The sequence below is a fragment of the Bos grunniens genome, chromosome 12 (assembly GCF_055505025.1).
Source record: "Bos grunniens cultivar Pamir isolate PY7600 chromosome 12, Bosgru_T2T1.0, whole genome shotgun sequence".
In the NCBI taxonomy this organism is placed as follows: Eukaryota; Metazoa; Chordata; class Mammalia; order Artiodactyla; family Bovidae; genus Bos; species Bos grunniens.
The window spans coordinates 54,736,978-54,751,696 of NC_141176.1; the positions used below are offsets into that span (position 1 = coordinate 54,736,978).

At 33.5% G+C, this 14,719-nt stretch overlaps 1 protein-coding gene across 50 annotated transcripts in view; it reads right to left on the reverse strand.

The window, feature by feature from the left end:
• The window catches only part of RBM26 (RNA binding motif protein 26), a 99,041-nt gene that overhangs the window by 30,942 nt on the left and 53,380 nt on the right, over positions 1 to 14,719 (reverse strand). For 11 of the 50 annotated variants that reach the window (XM_086330147.1, XM_086330104.1, XM_086330109.1 and 8 more), the window contains 6 exons: positions 14,423 to 14,578; positions 10,463 to 10,574; positions 9,196 to 9,355; positions 6,886 to 7,050; positions 6,057 to 6,188; positions 4,718 to 4,789 (listed from right to left, as the gene is read on the reverse strand). In XM_086330147.1, coding sequence (XP_086186273.1) covers positions 4,718 to 4,789; positions 6,057 to 6,188; positions 6,886 to 7,050; positions 9,196 to 9,355; positions 10,463 to 10,574; positions 14,423 to 14,578 — 797 coding nt within the window. The remainder of the gene's footprint in view (positions 1 to 4,717; positions 4,790 to 6,056; positions 6,189 to 6,885; positions 7,051 to 9,195; positions 9,356 to 10,462; positions 10,575 to 14,422; positions 14,579 to 14,719) is intronic. The other 39 variants (XM_086330141.1, XM_086330140.1, XM_086330128.1 and 36 more) reach the window with 7 other exon arrangements.

The window sequence follows — 14,719 nt, forward strand, 5'->3', positions numbered from 1 at the left end:
GATGATCTGCTGAAGCAAAAGGTGGAGTGTTTCATAAACCATCTTCATCATGATGGTTCTGTAACAGTTGAAAAGCTATGACCCAAAAAGATTTCTATATTCAAATAAACTTGGAAACAATATTACAATACTATTTTGTCCTTTCAAATGGTATACTATCATAAGAGCTATGAGAAAGCCAGAAGTAAAGCAATCCATATAATTTAACTAAGCATTTCTCCAATTTTAAGGAGTAGAGAATTCTCCCTTTCAAAGTATTGTTATTAATACCAGACATCAGACTAAGGTGTACTGTTTCAGGGTTAATAAAATCATCCGACAACAAGAAGATTTCTGTATTCCTATATCACTTCCTTGTTTTGTCCAGGAACTTCCTTCTGTAAAAATAGAACATGAGCTAACGTATTTCACTGAGTTTAAGACACCACTGACTAGGAAGTCATTTAATATAACCCTACTTAGGGAAAAGGCTGCCAATTATAACCATAAACATCAACAACTAAAGATACAGCCCAATTTCAGAGGTGTAGAAATGTGAAAATAGAATGTCTTACAAACAGTGAAGTTACAAATGTTGCTATCTGAAGTTACAAATGTTGCTCACTATCTAAAGCTATTTGGTTTCAGAGTTTAGATAGTAAGTGTTCCAATAACAAAAAATACTTGCATTTTTCAAAAGATAAAAATAGACTTGTGACAGAAGAAAATCTGTTAAAAATGAAACCAGTGGAGGGAAGTAAGAAACCCAACAGAAAATGATGCTACAGCTCTAAGAATATAACCAAAACATAGCAGCCTTCCTAAACAACCACATCTCTATTTTCGAAAGGGTTTCTGCATATGCCGTATTTTTACATATTGACTTTATTTCTAGTGACCTTGCTGCATTCACTTATTAATTCAAGTTGTTTGTGAATCCTTTTGGATTTTCTACATATATAATCATATCAACTGTGAGTAAACATAGCTCTGTTTCTCCCTTTCCAACATTTTTGCCATTTATTTTACTGCTTTATTATAATGGTTAGGCCCTATACTACTGGGAAAAAGTGACAAGAGTGCACATCCTTTGTTCTTCCTGGCCTTGGGGGAATGTACTCAGTATTTCACCATTAACAAATAATGTTAGCTGTAGGGTTTTTTTGCATTTTTTTTGCAGATATAACTTTGTCAAAATTAAGGAAATTTCTATTACTAATTTCCAAAATGTGTAATGTGACTAAATAATTTTATCACGTTTTTTTCCTACTGAAATAATCACATGGGGTCCAGTTCCCCTCCCTTCAATATCTACCCCATTCCTTCCCTCAATCTTTTATTTTGTTAATATGGTGAAATAAACTGATTTTCAAATGTTAAATCAACCTTGCATTTCTGGAATAAATGCTACCTGGTCAAGGTGTATTCTTTCTATTCCCACTGCATACTTGCTAAAATCGTATTTAGGACTTCTGTGTTTACGTTCATGAGATATTGGCTTGTAATTTTCCTTTCTTGTAATACACTTGTCAGGTCTGATATCAAAGTTTTTGTTGAATTCGTAAGATGAGTTGAAAAGTATCATATCCTTTGTTGTTGAAATATATACATCACTAATACCTCTTACTTTCAAGATAAAAGCCAATTCTTCAATAAAATAGAGGTTATAATCTATTAATACCTCCTTATTCATTTCCTATATAAAATATTACAAGCCATGACTATTATTAGTACTTATAAAAAAAAAAAACAAACAGATTTTTCTCATGGATAAAAATGGGGAAAAAAGTATTTTGTAAAAATGACTTACTGCAAAAGAAGGTTATTACAAATTAAGTCATCCAAGTATCATTTTTTAATAATTGGTGCCAAGTTAAAATCAAACACAAAAGAAACATAAGTTAAGATGACTCAAAGCCACACTCTCAATAAGCTAGTTCTCACACGTTTCTAAAGCAAATGCCAATTTCATTCTGCATAAATCTCTCTATAGTAAGCTGAGGCATTCAGGCATCATTTTATTGATCACTCTATTCAAATAATACCTACTTAACAGCTACTACAGTATCTTAATGTAGCAGCAAAAATCAGGTTTTAAGTTTCCTCTTTCTTAGCCCTCTCTCATGCAGTCTTAGATTAAGAAAGAATCACTAAAGGGTTTATTGGCTACTACAAGAGACAGGGGATAAAATTTTATATTTGTGCACTTATTTGCCTTAACAATGACAGAAATTACTGTTTAGATTCAAGGTTTGAGTTTTTGTCTGCCTTCAATTTTTAAAAAATTTAAATAACATTTGATGAACATTCTCCTACTCTTCCCTAAGACTTCTCTGCATCACTGAGCTCTAAGGATTACTACACAAAAATCCCTACTGACTAGGAACAGAAATAACAAATAAGCAAAAACAAAATGCTATTCTGTAAACAGGTTCACTGAAGCCTGGAAGTTACATACTGGTAAATAATTTCTTTCCTTAGAAGATTCATTACAATCTTTGCTGAGTAATTTTCTTTCATAAATAGCCCACTACCATTAGTGATTTTTCATAAATTAAGTTAATGCTAACTATATTAGCAAATTTATACTATCAATTGCAAATCTGTACACTTTTTATCTAAAGCTATATAAAACATGTTAAAAAATAATGAGAACAAGTAGGAAAACATACTAGAAAAGTTTTGTAAAACTGGTAATTAGTACACTTTAATTTTAGAGTACAAGTCTTAACGTAACAGATCCTAAACATAATCAGGGTTGTAGACCTCTCCAGAATTGTTTAGTACTGCTGCAGTCCATGGGGTCGCTAGGAGTCAGACACAACTGAGCGACTTCACTTTCACTTTTCACTTTCCTGCATTGGAGAAGGAAATGGCAAGCCACTCCAGTACTCTTGCCTGGAGAATCCCAGGGATGGGGGAGCCTGGTTGGCTGCCATCTATGGGGTCACACAGAGTTGGACACGACTGAAGCGACTTAGCATGCATGCATGCATGCATACTAAGGGTAACGATCCTTATATTGTTGTGTTATTCCTTACTTACTTAGTATCAAAGAGGATAAAAATAATCAAAGTAAATATTCAGACACTGCTAAATTTAGTAGCATAGACTAAGCCACACAGATTCAGGCAGGGGCGGAGGGCCATATATGGAAAAATCTGGAGGTTTCACAGTAGGGGTTAGAGAGATTTTCAATTTTTAAAAGAATGACTAGAACTAGAATTCTGTTAGGCAGAGGGAAATACACTCCAGAAAAACCACCACCAAAAAGAAGATAAAAGAGGCAGAAAATAGCAAGAGACAATGAGCAGAAAAGGGCTTATTAGGGTAGAAAGGAAGACCTAAAGCAGAGGTAACAGAACCAGAATAATTGAGGTATGATGAGTTATTAATCCAGCAAAGTCATTTAGCTGAGAAAATTATTTAAGTTTCTATAAGGAGTTAAAGAAGTCTGAGGGTAGGATGGTGGCAGTGTAAATTAGAGGGGGTGCCAGCCCAGAGGTCAGGGAACTGAAGGTGGCAGAGACCTACAAACACAAGTGGATGACTCTAAAGCTTCTAGACTGCAGAACATGAAAATGGTGCCGTCACTCCCAGAGGTGGGTGGCTAGGAGAAGATACTACTTTACAGAGGAAATGATGAATCATTTGAGGCATTTTATGCCTGAAGTAATGCTGAGGTATCCAAGAGGAAAATGTGATATTCAGAATGAGATTCATATTCAAATTTCCAGAACTGACAAAGTTTAACACAGTAAATATGGAAATAATATACTGAAGAACCAGTGAAGAGAGCAGGTCAGCTATTTCATGAGATGTTCTAATTATCTATAATGTCAATTTCCTCTGTAATCTTCATAATGGAAAGAGCCAGGGACTAGAAATAGAAGATCCAGGTTCCAGTCTTAGCTCAGTAACTCCCAGTGTATAGGTCAACCATAAAGTTTGTGGGGCCTTACCTTCCTTTAAGGTTAGGATAAAGAAATAAGAAAGATTATCCAATTCTAATATTCTGTGATTCCACGTACCTCAAAAAAAGACTAAAGATCAGGGCCATTCACTCACACCTAAACAAAAAATTAATACATCTGCACAGAACTATAAGACAGGTCCAAAAATGCTCTTAATTTAGTCAGCATTTGCTCCCCTCATTTGAAAAAAAAAAGACTAACTGCATTGTCACACTATACACAATAGCTGTTGTCATAAAAAACTTTACACCATTCTTTCCAATTTACAAAATACTCTTATATAATATTTTATTTAATCCTCATAAAACCTCAAGAGAAAGACAAATATAACCATCACCACTTATTGATGAGGAAAAGGGTTCAGAAAGATTAAGCGCACTGCCCAAAGACATGCAGTTAGTAAGTGAAGAGCCAGAGCTCAAACTCAGGTAAAGTTCCTAATTCATGGCCCTTTCTATAAGGTTATCAGAAGTTTAAAATTAAAATGTACAATATCTCTAAAGAAAAAATAGTAAGTGAAAAAACAAAAAGAATGGAGCATAAGGAAATACAGTGAGCGGCAAGTATTAAAATGCTGATGCAAAAAGTAAAAAGAGGTAGGCAAATATTTTTCTTTTTCAGCAAATGGAAAGCAAAAAGTTAGGAATAAAAGATACAGATACTATTAAGAAGCAAGAGTTTGGAACTATGAAAAAAATTAAAAAATTAAGATGCCACCTGAAAACATTTATGAAGCCAAGACACACACATCATGCTATTCTTACCTTTTCAGTTGCTGAAACAGATGGCTTTGATACAAAACCCAACCTGTCCTTCACAGATAACTTAGTTACATTCTAAAAAAATTAAAATGGACATATTCAGTGTTTCCCCAAACATACAGAAGTCTGTAGGGATTTTGAACATTCTCATTCTACTAACATATCCTGACTATAAGTACACTGATATTAATAACAAAACCTTGGGCCATTTGCAAAGACAGAGACAGAAAGAAAATGTGCTTGGAAAAATAAACAGTATACAGTAAACAGTATACAGTATTACTCAATCATGGAAAATGATTATATAAAGAAGTTTTTAAATAATTTTAAAATTATTGTGCCTGTCACATAGGCAGGTGGTTTGCTAAAGTCCTTTTCACTGATACAGAATCATAAATTCTTAGAATCCTATGTTGACAAGTAGAAAGTTCGTACATTCTAAATATTAGAGTAGTTAAAAATGCGCCTGCTTCTTCAGCTTAAAGCAAATGCCATTCTTTCCTATAGTATGTTTGTTTTACGGCCAGTATACACAGTATTTGGTGATGATTTGAGATAGCAGGATTGGAGGGTTGTTTGTTATTTAGTATCTAATAATTTACTAATTTACATTCTGCGTGTTTTTATAAAATCTCAATGTCTTACTCTTCAGGAATAACCTGCGAAGACTATTTTAATAAGGTGGCATCCATTAGCTAAGTAGGATACTATATCCTAACTATCTTACACAGCAAATGTTGAAACATCTGTAGACAAAAGAAAGTTAAGTTTCAGAGACTGAGGGTGTGGAAACAAGAAACTGCCACTCGAGTGTGGAAGGGAGTGGGAAGGGAATGACATATGGAGAAGAGAACTTGAGAATCAGGAATAAGTGATGCAAAGTTCTGAGAGAGCTGCATTAAGTAACTTGAAGCTTTAAGCCTTCCCTTCCCAAAGCTTTCAGTTCAGTCTACTGCATAATTATGTCTGGAACAGGAGTCTAATGAAGTAAAAGATGATGGAAAAATAAGATTTAATATACTAAAACTTTACTTTTTAGGCAGTTTTTCTCCTCTATGAAGTGAAAAAGAACTCTTTCTCATAAATAAGTATTAGCTAGAGAAAAGAATTTAAGATTCAAATACTACAGGAAAAGTAGTCCGTAAAAATGTTATGGTAATGGTAAAAAATTTTTTTACAGGTGCTGTTCAAATACAGACTATATTTCTGTATAAGTATACACACACACACACATATATATACACACATCCATACAATTAATTAAAATTCAGATCACCAAGGGAAACTAATAGACTGAGAACCTATCTATCATGTGACAGGCACAATAAGACTTTTCATTTACCTGAGGAAGGTCTGAACTGGCACTCTGGGCTTCTGCTGGTTCAATAGTACTTGAAGGTACCGGACCCAACCGCTCTTTGACTGACTGCTTCACAACAGGCAAAATGGGCTGCTGAACTAAAGGCTGCATTACCTCAGAAGAAGAAAAAAATGTTAAATGCGCTGATTAGTTCATGAGCAGGGAGAGTAACCTTCGTTATTCTGTTACTAAGTTGCCCATGCAGTTTTAAAAGTGCAGCTTATAATCAAAGCCTAATCACCTGCCAAATTCCTTCCTTCATACAAGTTCCCCATACATGTCCAAAGATACAAAAAAATATTTATAAAGTAGAGGAAAAAATAAAAATCTACCCTTTAGTATCTTTTGTCTCTCTTTAATTAACAGAAGAAAGCTAAATAGAAAAATAAGGTGCTACAGTACACTTCTACAAGCAATTAAACTTTATATATTGATTGACTTCCCGATTAAAAGAAAGAAAAAGAGAAAAAAGGAAGAGGGAAGGAAGGATTTCCAATATGAACTCCAAGTAGGAGTTTCTAGAATACAAACAGGTACTACATACTGGAGTATCTCCCACTTTAAGGGATGGTTCTATATTTTATATGTATCATCTCATGACTTCCTAAACTAGGGATGAATGTAATAACAAAATGAAAGAGCAGGTTAGAGAACTTAAGTAACTTGCTCAAACCTACATACAGTTAACAATGGTAGAGCCAGGATCTGAACTCAAGTCTACCTGACTGCATGCCTCTCCTTTTAAAAAACACTATGCCAAATGCTTTTCTTTCATAAGAAAAGCATTTAATTTCACACAAATTTCTCTTACCTTTGGAGAAGTAGTTTGCAACTGTTGGGTGCTTCCTTCTCTGTGCCAGTAAACTTTAATAAAGCGATTATTTAGTACTGCTTCTGTACTTGATATAGCTTTCTTTGCTTCTTCGTATGTTGCAAATTGGATAAGGGCACCTTCAGGATCCCCATTATAGGCAACCTAAGATTTAAAATATTAAGCACAGCGAATTTGCAAATAAATCAGTTGCTTTACGTAGTAAAATGCCTCAGGAAATGAAATACTAGTCCTTCCAAGTTACAGTCTATCTTTATACTACCTTATATCGAGATTATTACCACAGTCTACTTTCACTCCAGAAGAAATGGTAACTGTGGACCACTCAGAATAGAATCAGCCTCCTCTAAATAACTTAGGAGAGAATGCTCATTGCATAAAGGTTATATATAAGCACTCAAAATGTTTCACTTCTTACCCTCAATATTAATGCTATGGGAAATAATACTTATGTCAGTGAGTGATGTAGAGTCAAAAGAGGGAAGTAAACTATTTTCAAAGGAATGATCTCTAACTAAAAATTACAGAAAAATCCATCTGTAAAATTTTCAAAACTGGTTAATTCTCACAGAAATATTTCCAAGAGCACACACAAATAAATCTTAGATAAGGGAGGGGGGAAATCTACAAAACAATAGCAACAATCATATTTTACACATAAGGAAACTACGACTCAAAAAGTATGCAATTCTTCAGACCCATACAATGAATAAGTAGTATTAACAGATCCAAGGCTTTTTAGTGTTCAATAATACCAGCACTTTCGAAATTGTTCTATCAACTACTGGTGAGGCAAAGCAATACAAAATAGGGATTAAGCACACAGACCCTGAATCAAACAACCTGGTTCTGGATAACAATACCCACTCTGTAGTTGTTAAGAATTAAACAGTAATTCATATAAAATGGTGGGGCGGGGATTGTACACGGGGCGGGTGATGGTGGGGTGTTCAATTAGGATAAAGCTATAGGGTTTTTTGAAACTAACTTTTCAAAATATATATTTTATAAATAATAAGGCAAATGGGATACAGATACAGCAAAAGGACCTGTAAGGAGATAACAATCTCAATAGTAACTGAGGAAATACAAATTGAAAAAATATAAATTAAAGAAAAAAACTGAAATAATAGTGAGATACTCAGCTTTAAATTTCTTTAAATTTAATATTACCAATGTAGTTAATTGGGTAAGGAAAATAATTTTTCGAAGTCTAGATCTACACGTGGTAGATCAAATTGAACTGCCATAAAAAGATATTTAGAGATAGTCCAGATAACATTAAATTACTACAGGGTAATATGTATGCTCAGGACCCACAACAAGGACCCACATACTTTTAAATACATATATATTTGTAAGCTTGCATACTAATTTATTGGTAGATACATACAGAAATACAAAACAAAAAATCGAAAATAATACATGGTAAGCTGTTACCAATAATGTAATAATATCATGCAGATACATGAGGAAGACAGAGAGCTGAAAATATTTGCATTAAATCTGTAGAAATCTCTACTGACTGACCCAAGAATGCATTTTCTCATCTATTACTTAATAATATTATTTTTTAAAGGGCAACACCACAAAATTTTCCAAAATACCAACTTAAGCTGTACTCTCTAACGTCTATTCTTATCAGATTATGGGAAATAATTATTTTAGTTGAAAAGAATGCCATACAAACTGGAAAAGAAGCCCAACATTATTTCAACACTTTCAACATATCACATAATATAAACTCAATACAAAATAATCTCACAAATAACATATACCTAAGCCAAGGTCTAATTTTAGGTGAAATCAAATACAAATTACAGTTATTTATCTTAAAAGACATTCAAAAGCAGTAGAGGAAAAAGTAAATGTTTAAACTAATTAGATATTTGGGCCCCCAAAGTATCTGTTAGATATGTCCCATCTTAGAGGCAGCAAAAATAAATGTGACTAAAGCCTTCTGCCAAAGTGAAACTAAGGAAATGAAAACTATAGTAAGATTAGACTTTACCACTGTGGCTATTTAACTTTGCTGTAATTTTATGATAACCTCTATTAGGTAAAAAGTATATAATATGATCAATCAAGCCTCTTGCCTTTTCAAAGTAAATATGTTATTCAAAATCACATTTTTCTAAAATACAAAGTTTCATTTCATATCCAATTTTCTAAATTTAGAATATTACCAAAATTTCCATAATATTTTCTTGTAAAAGTATTTCTTTTTATTATATTAAGATTTCCTCTCTAAATTAAGCAAAGACAACAGAATCACCTCATAGCTCTTACCTGCAAGTTAACCAAGGTTCCAAATCGACTAAAATGCTCATTAAGTTTGCTGATATTATTTAATTCTGGAGGAACTTTTCTAAGTTCAAGTTTGGTATTTTCATTTCCAAACTGAACCTTTTTCTGGAAGCCTGGGCTGTTTGTTCTATTAAAATTTGGTCTGTAACAAAAATCAAGTTAATTAATACATTCATTTATAAATCCTGATACTTATCAAGTACAAAGGAATAAAGTTTTGCAACTTAAGTTCAATTTTCTTTTCAAAATTGAAATTGCTAGGTGATAAAGGACATTTATACTTTTTTTCCTTAGAAAATGAAGTTTCCAAATAAGTAGTGTTCTTATCTTTCACAGAAGTCAAGTAAGAAGGGTTCTTCCAGACCATTTGTTCCTTCCCACTTCTATTCTACGCCTGCTTAAAATTTTCAGCAGGAAAGGTCTACCCTCTTTCAGTCAATTTGCCTATATAACCATTTCACCATTTGCACCATTTCAGGAAAAGCTACCTTATCAAAATAATTCCTATTTTCAAATACTGATTAAAAGTAAGAAATCACTGTCTTGATCTCGTTCCAATTAAAACAAAATGTGGGGAACAACAGACCATACGCTTGACACTTGAAGAAACAGGGACAAAACTGTGGCCCAGGGAGGTTATAATACTTGCTTTAAATCAGAGAATTAAAGGCAGAGCCAGAACTATATATTATCCATTAATAAACATACGTTAAAGCTCTAAAAAATGTAATCCTAGTCTTTCCTCTAACATGCTAAATTGTAAATGAATCATCAAACACATACACTAACATTCTGATTCTCTATCTGCTTCTCTGAAGCCCTTCCTCAACAACTTCGGTGCCCATCCTATCTCCCCTGCCCCCACCAAAGACTGCTTTCTAACTCTTTACAGGAATCGCCCACATGCTAAAGCCTCCTCCCATTTCTTCCCTAATAGCAGGCTCATGACTATCCCTTAAATAGCTAGTATTCAACAACATCTCTAAGGGTTGGGTTTTTGGGGGTAGGTAGGTACAAACAGGAAAAACAATATGCTAACCACCACGCCATTTCTGTAAGCATGTACCTTCCAAGTACCAGACGACTAACATACACACTTTTAGAAAACAGATACTATATACTTTAGTTGGGGACCCCCTACAGAATAAATTTTACTTTGAAAGAGACCACTATTACTGCCACAATAATACTGCAATGATGCTAAAAATCACAGTACAATAAAATTCCTCAATTTCCTCTGCCAGCTTACTTATCAAACCAAGTCTTCTTTGTAGGAACTCCAGGCTCCCCAGAACCAATGGTTCTTTTCCTTGACTCTGAATCCACTACTATCCTCATACTGCTTTTATTAGGAGGCTTTTCTGTTTGAAACAAAAGAAAAGAAAGCAAAGATTAATATTTTCTGTTAATCATAGCCACATTCTTAAATTTACATTAAAAACAAAGTTCTGGCTTTTTGTCCAAATATACATTTTAGAAGAAACAGAAAAAAATGTACATCTAAATACAGTAATCTAAGTGATTTTAATTTACTTTGAATTCCTTTCACACTTAAATTAAGAAGAATCAGTAATTCTCATATGTCAAATTAATAATAAACAAATCATCTTGGAACTCTTAAGTTTATAGTTTTGAAATCAAATGCACAACCTATAAGATTCAAAATTTAACACTAGTGCAATGACCTTAGGAATTAACAACTTTGAATTGCAATTGAAATGAGCTGCTTATTTAAACATCAGCAAATTAACATAATAAAATTATGTTAAATTTTAAAAGGTAAAGATTCAAAAGATTGAAATGCATTGCAAAAGAACTGTAAACTGTAAACTACTTCCAATATTTTACACACTTTTAAGAGTTTGACAAACACAACTACATTTAACCTGTTATTCCCAAATGATGCTAAAGTTTAAAACATGCTAACCTTAGTCCACATAGAAAAAAATATATATTTAAAATTCCTTTTTAAAAAGGAACTGGATAAATTGGTTATTTAAATCCTTTCCTGAGTATCTCTAAACACATGTAACCAAAAGAATTCTGGATCTGTTCCAGTAGTCTTTCTCATGGCTACCACTATAATTTCCAAGCAGGTCTTCCTACCAAATCGATTCTTTCTCTCAATGAATAAAAGTATCATCTGCCCAATTATCCAAAAGCATAAACCTGGTGTCTTTCATTTTACCATCTCCATTAGCCCTATTTTAAGTCCCCAAATCAATAAGTTATAGGTGTTGTCAATTCTTTCCACTGAACTTAAATCTTTTACTTCCCAGCATTACTACCCTAAGTCTAGCTACCATCATCTCTTCTATAATTTTTCAAATGCCTGTAATTGACCTCCTATTCCCTCTGACATCCCTTACTCCCTCTGTTCTAATCAAAAAGATCTTCTGGTTTCACAAAAGTATCAACAGGCTATACGTGCTTTATCAACCCCCTTTTTCTGACTAACTCTGACTTATCCTACATCTCTTCAGCGTATCAGGTAGAAACATTCAGCATCTGACATTGCAGGCATTCACAGGACAAACTGTATTTTCTTTGCCCATTGGTATCTTCACAGGACCATTTTTGCAACACAATTTCTGGCCTTATTACTTCCTCCCAAACATGTTCGTTCACTAGCCCTTTTATAAAGTCTTTAAGCTATTCAATATCCTTTTCTACTTTACTATGTTCTTTATCTGAAGGTTCATTAAGAAAGACAGTGATGTGTTTGCTCCAACTCATCTGTATTCTCTCACTCATATTCTCTTTATTATTTATTTAAAAGAGAGGTGTTAATAAACACACAGAAGCAAGTTCCTCTTGATATACAATTAGCAAATGTGTCTTTTAGTTGCATGTATTCTGTTTTCCCCCAGTACCTTTTTAATAAATTGTTTTTCTGCTTAAAATTTTCAGCACTAGTTTTGTTGATGAAAACTACTGAGCCCTTCTTCCTACCTATCTATATCCAATCAAGAGCATCTAGTAAGTTTTCCACTGCCTTAGAATCTAGAATGAACAATTAGCAGGCCTCGAGGTCACTTTTTTAGTAATTCCAAGGCAGCAAAAGGCCTAAAGTTTTTCCATTTGCTTAATAACAATAATTTCCTATGAAGCTTTAAGTACGAAGCATAAGAATAGTTTGCACATAATAGTCTGTGACAAATTCAAATGAGGCCATCTGCAGGCTATTATAAATGTATAATAATTACATAATGAACAATATTATAAACTTTTATGTATATCTCACAATCCAGGCCAGTAAATTTCAAACTAAATAGGCAACAGCTGAGAACATTTTTGGGGGGAAAAGACTGAAAAAGATAAGGAAATAGAAGTACAGGTAACCCTCAGTTTAAATGGTTTGCTAAATCAGTTATCTAGTACATAAAAACAATTTATGGAGAATGTATTCCTGAACCAGCTTACAAAAACAGTACACAAAATATCTAAAGAATAGTACTAAAATAATCATATGTATAATGATTCTATGAGAAAAGGCATTCAAATTTCTAAGTAGGCATACCAGACATTTATATCTCAGCAAGCCATTTCCTGTAACTTCTAACTATATGCATGTGGAGCTGAGATGACCATAATTCCAACTTCTACATGGTTAAGTTTTATGTTCAAAGGATTTGATCCCTTCTGTCTTCCCTCAATCACCACCACCAACAAAAAAAACTGACCAAGATTTGGGGTGGGTCCAATATTGATCTATAGTGGAAAGCCACAAGGTAAGAAAGAGATGATTTGATGCTTCAGAGGTTCTAGTAGAGCAAAGAATACTGGTATAATGAAAGAAAATGAGTGCTAAGTCATGACCGAAAGAAGGAAGTGGTTTTACTCCGAACTAGTCAGGTAGGAGACACTCAGGGGATGAGTCAATATTAATACAATGAACAGCCACAATCTTAACTGGCTATTTTTCAATTACAAGCCATCTTATAACTCTGACATAAAAATTGTTAAAAAATCTCTTTTTCTGTTGTTGTTCTTAACAAAAGTCATTAAAATGCCTCTAGGAGAATTTTTGTTGGGGAAAAGGGGCATCTACATGAAATGTTGTCCTATGACCTCATAGGATATAAGTTAAACTGGGTATAAATTTAAGTGTTCCTCACTCCATCACAAAAAGTTCTCTGAACACTTAAGACAGATGTTTAGGATCTGACAGTTTCTAATGAACAAATACAAAAGTGCAAAGCGGAAATAAACAAGTTTACTAAACCACATTAGGTATGGACTGCTGCTGCTGCTGCTACTGCTGCTACTGCTGCTAAGTCGCTTCAGTCATGTCCGACTCTGTGCGACTCCATAGACAGCAGCCCACCAGGCTCCGCCATCCCTGGGATTCTCCAGGCAAGAACACTGGAGGGTTGCCATTTCCTTCTCCTACTTAGTTAAATAAGTTGGACTTTATTCACAACTGATAATGCGTGACTTTTTTTTTAATTAGAAATAAAAGATGGTAAGGAAAGACTAGAAAGAAAATGGTATTTAAAGGTTAGTTGAAATAGGAAAAAAGATACATTTTTATTGGTCTATACAGTATTTCCTATAATGTCTGACAATACTGTCAAATATCTGTAGCAAATGCTCTGTCTTTCAAATTAAGGTGAATGCTTCCTCCTTTGAACGTTTATAGCACTTTTCTGGTTTGTTGACCAATCTAAATTCTTCTCCCATTCAGAAATTATATAAAAAGTCTGTCTCCTCTAACAAAATTTTAAAAGCTAACAAGTCAGTCTAAAATAAAATTTTTTGCTTAAAATATAAGCAAATCAACATCAAATTCTAACATGTCAAAGCAAACAAAAATAAAATATGTATCAAATATTAAGTCTGCACAGCTCATTTCATTTTCTAAACTATGAAAGAATGTATCTTTAGGAATTAAAGCATTATTCTTAAGACTTTAAATGAACCAATTAAGACTGCAAATGAGAGAATGAATATACCTCCCAAAAGCTAGAAAATTAGTACTTTGGGGAAAGTCCTTTCCCCATGGATGACAGAATAAAACATCACCAGTACTACAAATAGGGTACCACATACTACCTTTTCTCTCATGTTGAGACCAAAGAATCCAAGGAACAAACATAACAACATCCCTTACTCAAACCTAATAAACACAAGACCAACTATTCTTTTTAAATGTTTTGCCACTCTTGATATTATGAAAATGACAGGAAGAAAAGACTCATCACAGTACCTCTGGGCGGCAAATCCATATCCCCTGATGTGAGCCCTATCAAGTTGGGCCTTTGTGCATGCACTCTGTGTCTATACATTGGTCTGGAAGTGTTTGTTATACTTGGGGCTTCAGGATTGTAGCCATCTGTGTCATATGTATCTGGTAATACAAAAACTGTAATTAAAAAACAATTATAAAACTCCATTTGGTAATTTTTTATACTAATAATAGAAAAACATATTACTAATTTATAACTCACATTTTATATGTATTTTAAAAAGTAGTTTCAGAAAAATAAAATGCTGTTAAAAACTT